Source organism: Vidua macroura, chromosome Z, assembly GCF_024509145.1.
Source record: "Vidua macroura isolate BioBank_ID:100142 chromosome Z, ASM2450914v1, whole genome shotgun sequence".
In the NCBI taxonomy this organism is placed as follows: Eukaryota; Metazoa; Chordata; class Aves; order Passeriformes; family Viduidae; genus Vidua; species Vidua macroura.
This window is the reverse complement of record NC_071611.1, coordinates 59,270,116-59,284,249: the sequence shown is the minus strand read 5'-3', so window position 1 is coordinate 59,284,249 and position 14,134 is coordinate 59,270,116. Positions and strand designations below refer to the sequence as shown.

The window sequence follows — 14,134 nt, the reverse complement described above, 5'->3', positions numbered from 1 at the left end:
GTCAGAAATCATACAAGCCTGTCGCTTCTTGCTGTTGCCTCTCCTTCTCTAGCGTTGTAGCTTAGTTTAGAGCCTGCGTATGCCATGGCTTTCAGCAAGGACTGTGTGTGTCTTTGCTCTTGAGTAGTTTGTAGCCTGATATTTAAGCTGACTTCCTAAGGGATACAAATGTTTAAGTTAGATCCAAATGTCTCATGTCCTGGGAAACTACTCTAGCTAGTTAGGTATTATACTAAATATGTTCAGGATGTCTTGTCCCTCCTGCAAACTTCGACTGAGAGAATGGTTTGAATGCTTAAAAGTAAGAAGGGATCAGCCTTTCTGACAGGGTTGACACCTTGAGGAGGTGGGATATTTAGATGCTTTACAACCGTGTTAGCCTAGTTAGCTGGCCTAAGGCTTCCAGTGCTCAGTGATTGCTCTCTGACTGCATTCTGCTTATCTCTTCTCATCTACTACAGGTGACATAGCAAATAAGAGAAAAATCAGATGGGGTTCAAAAGTATCTCTGGTCAATAATATGTGGTCAATAGTAGTTTAATTCAGTAAAAGATTGCCTTCCTACCCCTCAGACTTCATCTGTTTTACCAGTGTCTTTTTGGCTATTCAAATGCAATGACTGCAGTGTTGAAAGCGCAGAAGGATGTGGGTGACTTTGTGGGTGACTGACCCTTTCTTGCTTGTGTTCATCCTAATGCTGCCTTGATTTATGTGATGTTTGTTTTTTAAAAGTTGGATTTCACATTGTATTGCAGAGAATTGTCCTGATCAGAATCCTCGCCTTAAAAACTGGAGCCCTGGAAAAGATCCTGAAAAACGAGTTATTATCAAAAAAGGGGATTTGTTTCGTCTGAACTCAGACGCTACAGTACACTCTATAGTTATACAGGATGGAGGTATGAAATAGCAAGATGAACACCTTGCTTCAGTGTCCTGCATATTTTTTACTTCTGTGATTGCACAAAAATGTGTTGAAACTTTTATTCTTGCAGCTTATTGACCAGTTCCTATGCTTTTTTTGCTTTTCAGCCTGCTGCCAGGTCAGATATGTCATTCAAAAGATGAATTCTCTATCATGATACTCTAGTATCTTTTCAGCGCAGCACTGATGTAGTTTTCTGTGCAATATAAGAAAACAAGGTTGTTTAGTAGCCTGTGTGGTACTCAATCTGTTTGTCCTCCAATGATAACTGTTGTATATTAGTAGTTCTACCAAACAGGCAGAAAAAGAATAGCAATAACCCAGCAAATGCTTAGAAAGATGAATCACAATTGGTAGCAGTTACTTTATCAAATATTCTTAAATATATGTAAGCTTAATTCATGGGTGTGAGAAATAAATCTGTAATTTTGCTGTTCTTTCTGCAAAACGTGTTTATTTGAGTCTCTCTGAATTTTGCTTTGATGTACAGAAAGTTTTTTTTTTCCTTTAGGTTTACTTGTTTTTGGTGATGATAAAGAAGGTTCTAAAAATATTACCTTGAGAACTCGATTTATCCTGATAAAGGATGGTGGAATGCTTCATGTTGGAGCAGAGAAATGCCGCTATAAATCCAAAGCAACTATTATTTTGTATGGGAAGTCAAACGAAGGTGCTGATGTGCCAGAATTTGGCAAAAAATTTATTGGCGTGGGTCCTGAAGGAGTGCTGGAGTTGCACGGGCACCAGAAGGTATCATGGACTCTTCTGTCAAAGACTATATATTTCTCAGGGCTGGCCTATGGTCATTATACATTTAAAAAGAATTTTTCCCGAGGACTAAATGTTAGAGTGATCGATCAGGATACAGCAGAGGTTTTGGAAGTGCTGAAGTTTGATACTCATGAATTTGCAGAGGAAAGCTTAAAGCTCCAGAACTTACTGAAAAATGGGCATCCTGGTCGCATTATTGCTATTGCTGTAGGAGATTCAGCTGCTAAAAATCTTTTAGAGGAAACCAGAGTGACTATTCAAAATCTTCTGGGAAGTAGGTTTGTCAGAGGATTAAGTTACAGGTAAGTAATTTATTTTCCCTTTTGAGCTGATTAAAGATGACATGCAAATTCTTCTGTGGGGCATTTGTTATACTTTGACAGTTCATAAAGTTTTCAGAGAGTTCTTGGTGTACATAGTGCTGCAGTAATAGTATTCAGTTAGCTGTACAGTGCAGAGACTGGTGTCTGTATGACAGACTTTTTTACTTATTCAAAATTGCTTGCTTTCATTGTTCTTTATAGAAATTAAACTAAGACAGGTAACAGTTGCTAGGTGAAGCTTTTAATTTGTATGAATTTGGAAGAGCAACGAGTGCAACTAAAGGATCTCTAAGGTTCCTTCCAATCCAAAGGGATACTAATTTCTAAGGGACACTAATCCCAGGTATCAAACATCTTTTTCATACTCCTGCACTGTTGAAATAAAATTACATTACCTCTCCATTGAGTTCTCAAAGGAACTGACCCGTCAATTTATTTTATGATTGAAAAGCAGTTACAAGATGCTTCTTCATCTTTTGACCGTTCTTTTCAGTTGGTCAGGATTTGGATGGCAAGACAGTAGAAGAGGTATAACAGTAGTTATTAAAGCAGGAAACTTACAGCTTCTTACATTACTTCTCATTGCTCTTCATTTAGCTGTTGCAAATGGCTTTTTGCAGCACATGTTCTGGATTTGGCTTTGTGGCACAGAGGATTGTCCACATGGCTCTGGGCAACACAAAGCAATGTGCCCAGGTGACCAGGAAGGTCCTGGCTAGTATCAGCAATAATGTGGTCAGCAGGACCATGGCAGTGCTGTACTGGGCACTGGTGAAGCCACACCTTGAGTCCTGTGTCCCGTTCTGGGCCCCTTACTGCAAGAAAGACCGATGTGTGAAGTGTGTCCAGAGAAGGGCAACGGAGCTGAGGAAGAGTCTAGAGTGTAGTAGGTCATATGAGGAGCTGCTGAGGGAACTGAGAATGTTTAGCCTGAACTAAGGGAGGTTTAGAGGAAGGTTTAGCACCTTATTGCTCTCTACAAGCCAGGTGGGGGTCAGTGTCTTCTCCCAGGCAACCAGTGGATGTAACCTCAAGCTACATCAGGGGAGGTTTACAGATGAACATAGGAGGGATTTCTTAAAGGAAAGGGATATTTACCATTGGAACAGACTGTCCAGGGAGATGGTGGAGTCATCATCTCTGGAGGTGTTCAAGAAATGACTGGATGTGGTACTTGGTACCATGGTCTAGTTGACAAGGTGGCCAAAGGCTTGACTTGATGATCTTAGAAGTATTTTCCAGCCTAAATGATTCTGTGATTGTGTGTTGGCAATACAAGTGAAAAGTATACCCAGTCTGTTGTTCTTGTATTGGGATGGTGTTGTATAACCTCTTTGTATTGTCCAGTGTTTTCCAGGAAATTGGTCATTTGGTTTTTCCATTCTATTCTTATCCCTCACTATCCCCTGACATCTGGATTCCAGTTAATTTCCTCCCTATGCTTTGGCAGAGGCAGGCTGGCGTGTCAGTCAGGATGGCATGTTCTGACCTCAGTTCCCGTCAGGATTACATTTGTGTCACTGGCTGTGTAAGCACAGGGGTGTGGAATGGAATGCTCTTGCCTCTGAAGCAGTTTGGCCAAAAGTGTCAAGACCTGGATGTCCTGTAGTAGAATACCACTTCCTGAAAGCAGCAAAGCCTGTGTGGCTTCACATTGTGTGGCTGCTGTGGTGCAGCCAGCCCAGTGTGTCCTGAGAGGTGTATGTTTCTGGGGTTTGTCTCTGCCCATGACCTCCACACCAGTGTGTCTGAAATTAGGACCTTCAGCTTGTTACTGGGAAGAAGCAGCCTTTTTTTCCCCATCTCTGCTGAACTCTGATCCTTGTCTGCTTTCCTTAGTCGGTAGAAGCTCTGTAAGCTCATAAAATTGTTTTCTTCTGTGGTGGAAGATAGGCAAGAAGCTGTCCCTGATGGTTTGCTCAGGAAAAGCAGCATAATTTTCTTAAACCTCTAATGGTAGTGAAAAAGATGTCAGCATGGAAGTGAATACTCCATTACAGCCCTCTCCCCTCCTACTTCTTCCTGCAACACATGGAATGCAAAGCATGCATCAGAATAACTTAATTTTAGATGTCAGTATGTGGAATGCTCAGCTTGTTTGCTGCTGCTACTAAAAAGCTGACCCAGTATGTACTATTTCTCTGAACATGTTAATGCTAAAGTATTGTTTGGCTTTTTGATTCCAATCAACAAAAACATCAAGAAGGGTTAAAATAAAGGCAACTGGATTGAAGGTGGGTTTAATATCTGCCTTTGAATCAATCATTAGCAACAGACTGCAGTCCAGCTAGCTGACACTGTTTTCACTTGGGTAAATGATTCAACTTTAGTGATGCAAAATTGTCTGGCTTTTTTATAGATGATCTCGACTGCTTCCTTTGCACACATGGTAGTGGCTGTACAGAGCAGTAAAGGACAGCAAAATAAACTTGTTTTTTTGAACATGGTGGCAGCTATCTGTGGCACATGGTTTGCTTTCAATTTCCAAACACTTACACATGAGTGGTATATTGTACAAACGTTGTACATGTACAAATGCATGTACAGCATGCATTTCCTTTTCTCTGTCTGAGCATCCTGAAATTTTCAAAAGCTATTGCCTGTCTGACACAGGGATGAGCACCAGTGGTTGTGGTGATGCTGGCTGTGTCCATCCCTCCTGGCCTGAGGAGCACATGGTCCTCTGGAGTCCTGACTGCTCCTTTGGGGTGTTGCTGGCAACTGGCAGGGGGCTATGGCAGGAACATTGGCACTGACTCGTGCTCCTCCTGGGCCCTGCCAAAGCTGTTTTGGAATAGGATCCTGTGTGGCTTTTGTTGCATATTTCTAGTAATTTGCTTTTGGAAAAATGTGTATCTTGTTGAATGTTCAACTAAAAATGTATAATTAAGCCCTCCCCAGTAAGAGCTCTTGTTTGCCAATTTGTGTATAGGACACCCAATTATTTTATACTTTTTTTTTCTCTGCTGTTATGTCTGCTCATTTCCTTCTACATTTTGAAGTTGCATTTTAAAATTAATTTGGAAGAACAAGCAAAAGGGTTTTTTATGACTTCTATACTCCTTGCCTTTCCTGGTTTTGTAAAGTATTTTTAAAGGGCCATTATATTTAAACATTTACTTTTGATTTTCACAGGCAAGCCTGGGCTTTAGTTGGTGTCATAGGTGGTGGAAATTCTTCCTGTAATGAATCAGTGAGAAACTATGAAAACCACAGCACTGGTGGGAAAGCTCTTGCTCAAAAAGAGTTTTTCACAGTGGATGGTCAGAAGTTTGTTGTGAGAGCTTACAGCGAATGGAATGATGGTAAGAAAGTGTTTTGTGAAATTCTACATTTAAGGGAAAAAGAAAAAATACTTGATATGCATTTTTTTCACTAAAACTTCTAGTTGCAATTTAAATTTTTGAGTGCTGCTGTAAGTTATTTTTTCTTGCTATGGTTGAAATAGGAGGCACAGTTCTTCAGTGCTACCTATTTTCTCACTCTGTTTGTATACAGTATGTGAGCAGCATAATGTTGAATCTTAAATTCTAGTATATTTAGAAGAAGATAGGAATCATATAAGTTTTGACACTTAAAATTTATTATTAATTTGGCAGTTCATGTATATTTTAAATCTAAGCTTCTGAGATATTGATTATGGTACAAAAAAAAAAAAAACTACAGAAGTCAAAAGAAATGTTTTATTCTTGCTACAATTTTTGGTTGCTCCTAGAGTGCTGAATTTTAGGCAGCCATTCTGATACAAAGTTGAATCTATGGTATATAAAGCTAGAAGACCTGCCACTTGCTTGCTTTTATCCTTTATTATTTTTTTTTTTAAGATATCTTTGATCTGAGTTTTTCTGGGTAATAATTTGTTTTTATAATTACTAAATGCTATTGTGTTTTCCTCAAGATTTTTTTATGGTAGTTATAAAGTTAAAATTTTTTATGGTAGTTATTTGTTAGGCAGTTGAACTATTTGGTACTACCCCTTTACTGTTCTTGATAGCCCCATGAAAATGTAAAGACTTACATTTAAAAGAAATCTACTAAAATACATCTTTTACTTACTGGTGCTGTAGAGTTAGGTTCAAGAGTTAGCAAAAGCAGCTGAACTTACGCAAATTCATCATAAGCCAGTGAAATTCTATGTGTGTGCAATTTAGTTTGCCAACTCTTGTATTAGTTCTGCTTAAAAAAGAAAGTCCTCTACTTTGTTTTCCGTGTCCTGATTACATCTGTACAGTTTAAAATGGCAAAAAAAAAAAGTCACTTGAAACAAGCAGAGGTAGCTGGACCTACAAATTACTGCCATATGATACTAGGGTTTTTTGAAGAAAAAAAAAAATCATAGATTATTCCAGTCACCATTAGTTCTGTGTTTTCCCTTTGTTTTGTTTGAGATGCAATAGGTAACAGGCTGTAAAGGCATCTCACACTGGCATGTTTGAGGGCAGAGTTGTACTTTAGGGGGCTTTGTATATCTCATACATATTTTAATAGTATCTTCTTGGGAAATTTTAAATAAAAGTGACTATAATCTTTGTTTCCTTTTTTTTTTTTTCTAATTAGGTGTCCCAATATCAGGCTTCCAGGTGGAAGCGGTGGGTGGAGTAATACTGAATCTTCTGGATGATGTTAGTAGCTGGGAGCCAGGAGACAGGATTGTGGTTGCAAGCACGGACTATTCAATGTATCAGACCGAGGAATTCACCCTCCTTCCCTGCATGGAGTGTACCAAGCATCAGGTTAAAGTCAAAGGTATGAGAGCAGTCACCACCTGAAGATGTGTGCAAAATATGTATTTGCTGCTGGACATGCCCTTGTAGTGTAAGCAGTAAAAAACAGCCTTTTCTTGAATTGCTGTATGGGTTTGTTGCCACATACACGGATGTGTAATTCTCCTTGCTATAAAATGACTGTATGTCAGGTCTGCCTCACAGCTCACCATGCTAACTTTTCTTTCTCATTTCTTCCCAGGCTCATTAAATGCCTTTTTTTTTTTTTCCCAGTAGGTTTAGGCTTGTTTTCCTTCCTTGGCTCCTTTCTGTCTTTTCATGTATAAAGTTCTCTTTATACATGCTTGAATAGCTGTTGTGGTCACTTCTTGTTTCTCTTGCCTTTAGTGTCATTCTCATCTTTTGAACTGTTATCATTATTTTTTTTCTGTTTCTTTCATTAATAAAAAAGTGGAAATAAAAACAGGAAGGAAAAAAGAAAATTTGTAGTCTTTGAACCTGTACCTTTTTTCTTTTTTTTTCTCCTCTCACTCAGTCTTCTTTTTACCACCTCCCCAACAAAAATGGTTATAAAATAAGTGGCCCATCCAAGATTCTGGTCTCACAGGATATCCCTGAGTAGTTGCAATCTGTTTTTCCTTTAGGTGTGATGCACAAGTAAATGGTTATGCATGCTGTTGACTATTTCCTTTTAATTATCTGAGTCATTCTGCTTGACATCACAAGAACCTCCCACGGGACTGGCTTGCCAGCTATGCTGGTGTCTCTGTTTTCCTTCTGCTGCTCCACACCTGCTCCATGGTGCTGCCCTCCCCCTTGGTGTCCTCCAGCTTCTGGTCTGGAGCTTCCCCTCTCGCTCCCGATGGGCTGCAGCATCAGTCCATAGCACAAACTAACAAGTGTTGTTCTGCAATGTTAATTTGCAGCAGCTCATGGGTGCTTTTCTCAGTCTGGTTTTGTCCCATTAGTTTCTGCACAGTGCAACTTCCTCTTCTTCAAAGTGTTCTTCTTCATTCTCAGAAGTTTTCTGTCAACACCCTCAGATTTCCCTGTCCACCTCTGCCTAAAGGGGCTGCCAGTCTGTCTGTTCCTCTAGCGGTGAAATTTGCTTCTCTCACATTTGGTAGCATGGGTCATGTATGTTTTACTGCATTGAGAAATCTCAAGTATGAAGAAAGCATATCCATGTTTACATTATTACACCATCAGAGAATACCAGTTTGAGTGAAGCTGCAGAGCTAACTTAGTGCTACTGAACATGATATTTCCTGAGCTTTGTTTTTAAGTGTCATGTTATGTGTTTTATGGGCACAGTGTTTTAAAGAGCAAACTTAACTGAAAGCTTGCAGTATGATGGTTAATAAGTTCCTTGCCACCACTGAGTAGTGTGTGTGTTGATTCTGTTTCATCTTGGAAATCATGTGCTGTGAAAAAGCAGCTGCTTTTAAAGTTAAAAAAATCCCATTTTACAAGATTTACAATATGGCATAAAACACAAAATCTTGGCTTTTTTTTTTTTTTTTTTCAAGTAAATCCTAACTAAAAAAGATATTAAAGGAGGTGAACTTATAGTCAACTTTCCCAATTGGGGTTCTTTGCCACCCTCAGTGTAGTTTTCTTTGCCATAGTAATGTATACAGTTTTAAAAAATCCCCATACCACTCTACATATTTGTTCCACAATGAATGAATTTTCTCTATAGTGGTAAACTTGACATATATACATATATATAAACTTGACATATACGTAATGAATGTATAATATTTTGAAATTATTTCTTGCATTGTTTTACTAGGATTTTTGCTGGTTTCACCCTTCTGGAGTAGGAAAACTAAAAAGTATTATGTTGTAGGGGCCATGGTTGCTCTTTCTGCACTTGATTTCTTGAGTTTCTAGTCAAATATAGCGAAAAAAAATAGGCAAGCTTTTAGGGAGAGGAGTGCAGTCCCATTTACAGACATTGCTTGTCTTTTTAAATCCTCAGAAGCAGATACTGTGTTGGTGCCACTCTTAGTTATGTTTCATGTTGTGGTAGTTTATGCTTACATCCTTTTTTTTAAGGCTTAGAGGGATAATGCTAATCTGTATTCAAGGTATCAATAAATGCATAAATGCATTTTTTAAGGTTTATAAAACCAGATCATTTTCTTCCTTTCAATGAGAAATTGATTTGTTTTTTGAAGAAGGTTGTAAAACCAGACTATCTTCCCTAATTTCCTCTTTCTTAGGTGGCTATTCTCAAGATGCATAAAGAGGAAATTTAGTTAGGAAAGCAAGTCCCTTTTTTTTTTTGGAGGAGATCAATACAGCATTTTCAAACAGTGTTTTGGCTTCACTTTCAGTTCTTAATTTATCTTTGAAACAGATTAAGCAGCAGCATATTTTTTTCTTTTAAAGCAAGTCAACATCTGTGTTTCACTAGAAGTTTGATACATTGGATTAATAAACTCTTCTTTATTTTTTTCCCATTCTGTTCACAAACTATTGGATTGAAACTGTAAGATGCACTTGCAAATGAAATGTTGATATTTTGTGAGGATTGATTTCTTACTAAAATGAAAAATACATCTACCATAAGAAAAGCTAAGAGACCAGCATGTTCAGGAAGAGGAATGCATGGGTTTTGTTGCTGTGGTTATCTTTCTTATTTGTGTAAGTTGATTCTGGTTTTAATCAGTGGTGCCTTTTTTCTTTTTTTTCCCCTCCTGCTTCAAAACTTGTTGTTGGACAGAAAACCCTCAGTTTCCTCATGTAGGAGAAGTAATTGATGGAGTAGATATGAGAGCAGAAGTTGGAGTTCTTACAAGAAACATCGTAATAAAGGGCGAGACAGAAAATACCTGCTATCTTGAAAAGGAGTGTCAGTTCTTCAGTTATGATACATTTGGTGGACATATCAAGGTTTGAAAAACACTTTAACTTTCTGTCATATATTAAGGACAAAAAGATTAACGTTTAACTTCAAGGGATTTGAAAACTTAAAGAACATCAGTTCATTCAGTTGCTTTGTGTGGAAATGACTTCGTTCTCAGCTTTACCCAGATTAGATTTAACTCCTCAAGACTTAGTCTGCAGAATTGAAGGAAGGGATATAATGCTCAAACCATTCTAGAAACGTCCAGCAGGTAGTGTAATATTGTATAGTAGGGATTGAACAAGTGGCATCCATGAATGTGCATCCTATAACATTACAGAATGAAACTTGACCTCCCTAGTATTTATCTTCCTTCCTTTTGCTGCCTTTGTACCTTCCCAGGTGATGAGTATTGAATCCTAATTCAGATTTGCCATCTGAACCTGAGCACTAGAGAGGCGTGGAGGGGGAAAAAACTGACTTTTACTATGGGGTTTTAGATTTAGTTTCTTAAAAATCTGAAAGTACTAAGGTTCTATAAAGGAAACTGCTTCAAATTTCTTGCATTATAAACATAAGCAAAGCTGAGAGAAAGGAGTGCTCTAGAAACTAGTATTTAAACTTGTGTTCACTTACATTTCTAGATGAAATATTTGAGCAGCAGTGCTTCAGTGATGCAAGAGAAGTTTGAGGCCTCAAATTTTAATTGCAAATATATTTGTGCTCATTATGTGGTCATCACAGTTCAAATCTCTTTCTAATGTATTTGGATACAGATTTTAATTTCATAGTGGTGGCCATAATAGTGGGGAAGAAAATAAGCCCTTTCCTACTATGTGGCAAGAAGGTAGGTGGACTCAAGATGTCAAGGGTTCTAGATAATGTAATGAAAGAAGATAATGACAATCTGTGAATCTTGCAAAGTGTGACCTTGATTGCCACAGAAGTGTAAATAAGCAGACTTTCAGTTGTCTGGAAGGTAGAAAAGAAAACAAACATTTTGACTCATCAAAGTTAAATTGCTCCCAGGAGACTGAGTAGTGAGTGTCTGCTGTCAAACCTAGACTTCAGTGCTGAAAGTATTTTTGGCTTATGCTAATCTTACATGCTCAAGCAGAGGGATCCTAGATGTTAAGAAATGTAATAGCTTTTGAGCATCCTGAATTTCATACTGGTCACTAGTTCAGTAGCCTAAAGGGGGCTTAGTAGCATGAGAAGAGGCAATGGTTTGCAGTTTTGGTGCTTTTCAGTAGTAAGAGCTAGAGATTAGAGATGCCTAAAAGGTCAGGTTTTGACTATCCCTCTATATTTTAGGTATGCAAATCCTAAGAGTTCAGTTAGAGGAGAAGAAAAAAAAAATTACTGATTTCCCTATGAAAATTGATATTTTTGATACCTCAGTACAGGTAAATTAATGAAATGAAGTTAAAAAAAATGTAGGGTTTGTTTTGGTTTGGTTTCTGGTGGTGTTTTTTTGTTTGTTTGTTTTGGTTTTTTGTTTGTTTGTTTTTTGTTTTTTGTTTTTTAACTCAGGTTAGCTCCTTGCAGTTTAGCTGTTGCATTTGGATTATGCTTTTCTAGCAGGTTAGCTGGAAGAAAATACGTTCCTGCATTACTGGTACAACCCCATTATGACTTTACTTCGTACACAGTAACATTTCTGTGAAGTTGTATGGTTGTGAGGGTTATTTCATATATTCCTCAGTAAAGACATTTCTCTGGAATGCAGTGTCCAGTTTTGGTTTTTCATTGCAATGAAAATGTAGATGCACTGGTCTGTGTCCTGGAAAGGTGGGGTGGCAGTGTGTGATGATGAGTGATGGGGAGCTGAGAGGAGAGATCTTGTTGCTGTCTTCAGGTACTGGTGAGGGTTCAGAGTGGCTACAGCAGTTCTTGGAGGTGCAGAGCAAGAGGACAAGAGGCCATGGGACCAGGCTTAAAGAAGGCAAATAATGTGCACATACTGGGAAAGAACAATTAACATCATGAGCGTCTTTTTGACTGGAGGTATTCTCTGAGCAGCTGTCTTATGAAGCTGACCCTGCACTGAGCTCTGAACTGGGCTAGGTATCTCAACAGGTTCCTTTGAATCTGCATTATTCTGTGGTTTTTATTCAGCTAAGCCTGTCCCAGATGGACCGTGTTGGTGCAGCTTCTCTACAGACACACCCAGATGTGGGTGACTTCTGTTTGATTGGACAGTACATGTAAGAATATTTAATGTGCCACCTGGTAAAGACCAAACAGTAAAGTGTGGCAGTATGTCTGGTGAAAATTCCTCTGTTGTAGCCACATGGAGATTTAAATTTTGAAATCATATGTGAAGGATACAGTTTTGTAAGGTTTCTTGTAGAGCAAGACAGTAACATTTGTTCTAACTTTTATTGTGTTGGTCTGTGGCAACAGCATACATCTAGCTTCTGTACATCTGAGATAGATGATGTATTAACTTAAATTTCTGTTGGTTAAAATGCAAATAATTGGTTTTTCACTCTGAACTTAATTTTTTTTAGATTCTGAAGAATTTTACATCTGTTCACCTTTCCTATGTGGAATTGAAGCAAATGGGCCAGCAGCAGATTGGAAGCTACCCTGTTCATTTTCACCTTTGTGGGGATGTGGATGAAAAAGGAGGATATACTTTTAAAACTTATCTGGAAGGTCTTGCTATTCATCACTGTTTTTCCAGATGTGTGACTGTTCATGCAACTAATGGTTTGCTGGTAGGTGCACAGGGAGTAAAACATAATATGTTGGGATAAATATTATAAAGAGCATTTAGACGCCAAAATAATCCCATCCCTTCTGAAAATCCAGTGCTCAGCAATGGTTTTCTTATTTCAGTGGATAAATAAATTACTGGAAACAGTAACTTAACAGTTAAACAATTCTGTTTTTTCAGATTCTTACAGCAGCTAGCTGTAAGACAGCTGTGAGGCAGCTAAGCTCTCCAGACATAGCAGTGTGTTTGTAAGGGACGAATAAAACTATGTGCTTGAATCATCTGAGCTGCTGATACTGACACTTTACTCTGCAGCTGTGCCAAGATAGTAAACCTAGATGGTATTTGTCAAATAAATATCAGTAAATGCTGTTACTACTGACATAATGAACTTGTATTTCTACAGATAAAGGATACCATTGGGTATGACACCCTAGGTCACTGTTTCTTCATAGAAGATGGCATTGAGCAGAGGAATACTTTGTTCCACAACCTTGGGCTAGTCACAAAACCAGGCACTCTGCTACCTACAGACAGAAACAGCAGCATGTGTATTGGGATTAGGGATAAAGTATATGGAAATTATGTCCCAGTGCCAGCCACAGATTGCATGTGAGTGTGTCATGATGAAAAAGTAAAACCCAGCCAGCTGTAGTGGTTAAACTGCTGATGATCTGACAAAATGCAGATGGAAACATTTTTATCTATAATTTAATGAATGTAGTTCATATAGTACTGGTATTTAAAAAATAGCAATAAAAATAACACTTAGTCTTCTATTAAAGAAAAAAAATGTTTTCTAGGACTATTGTTTCTTGTGATACTTGGGACCTTAAAAATCTGTTGAACATCTTCACTGCTGCGTAAATGTATGCATATTCTGAAGTTGTCACCACTGTTTTTTCTGAATACTACTTGTTTCTTGTGAAAGCTTCTTAAATCAGTTTATCATTACATAGGATAACTGCATAGCATTAAATACACTGTAATACTGTACACTGAACTAAATAAAAGGCATTTTTGACTTCCATATGTGGAAGGTTTTGTGATTCGTATTTTGAATGTGAAGTAGTTACTTCATCAGTTTACCTTTTTCTGATGTGCATGTTAAAAAGGGAAGATATTTCTGTTGGAGATAGAGGTTTTCTTTAGTAACTAGTTTCTGAATAATATTTCAGGGCCGTTTCAACATTCTGGATTTCTCATCCCAACAATCATCTTATAAATAATGCAGCAGCAGGCTCACAGGTAAGGCATATGGGTGTAATTCGTGACAAACTACTTATGCCACTGGCATTTGTAAAATCTGTAACATTTACACTGCCAGATATACATATATTTCCTTTTTTTGTATATGTATCTTTTTATGTTTGGTAGCATATTGGCATTGAAAGTGCAGGGTATGTCTAGGTGTGCATTTAAGTGATGCCAAAAATCGTTGTTGTGGCTGCACCAGAGGAGATCTCTTCTTCCTGGTATTTAATAGATCTGATAGTAGTGTCAATGTAGAAATGTAGTTATCTGTGTAGAAATCCTTTTATTTTCACAGAATTGGTGCATTTAATATTAAGTCTTTTGTATTTTCTGTAGGTTGTCATGAGTTTAGTGACAGCTCTGCAAGAGCTGTAGTCATTGGAATGAAGAATTACTACAAAAAGGTGTTCATTGTGTAAGAAACAGCTAAAATGTTTCTTTTCTGTCAGTGATTAGTCAATTGTTTCCAACTAGTGACTGCTGATATGGTTTTGCATGTTCTGAACCTTATATTAGAGCAAATATCTTGTCATAGCTGCCTGTGATATAAAGATCTGTACATAC

General features: G+C 37.9%; 1 protein-coding gene across 2 annotated transcripts in view; it reads left to right on the top strand.

Moving 5' to 3' along the window:
* CEMIP2 (cell migration inducing hyaluronidase 2) overlaps positions 1-14,134 on the top strand; it is a 49,926-nt gene that overhangs the window by 16,330 nt on the left and 19,462 nt on the right. For both annotated transcript variants that reach the window (XM_054003568.1, XM_054003569.1), the window contains 8 exons: positions 756-896; positions 1,434-1,995; positions 5,152-5,321; positions 6,574-6,762; positions 9,472-9,641; positions 12,108-12,317; positions 12,723-12,928; positions 13,495-13,564. In XM_054003568.1, the coding sequence (XP_053859543.1) occupies positions 756-896; positions 1,434-1,995; positions 5,152-5,321; positions 6,574-6,762; positions 9,472-9,641; positions 12,108-12,317; positions 12,723-12,928; positions 13,495-13,564 (1,718 nt within the window). The remainder of the gene's footprint in view (positions 1-755; positions 897-1,433; positions 1,996-5,151; positions 5,322-6,573; positions 6,763-9,471; positions 9,642-12,107; positions 12,318-12,722; positions 12,929-13,494; positions 13,565-14,134) is intronic.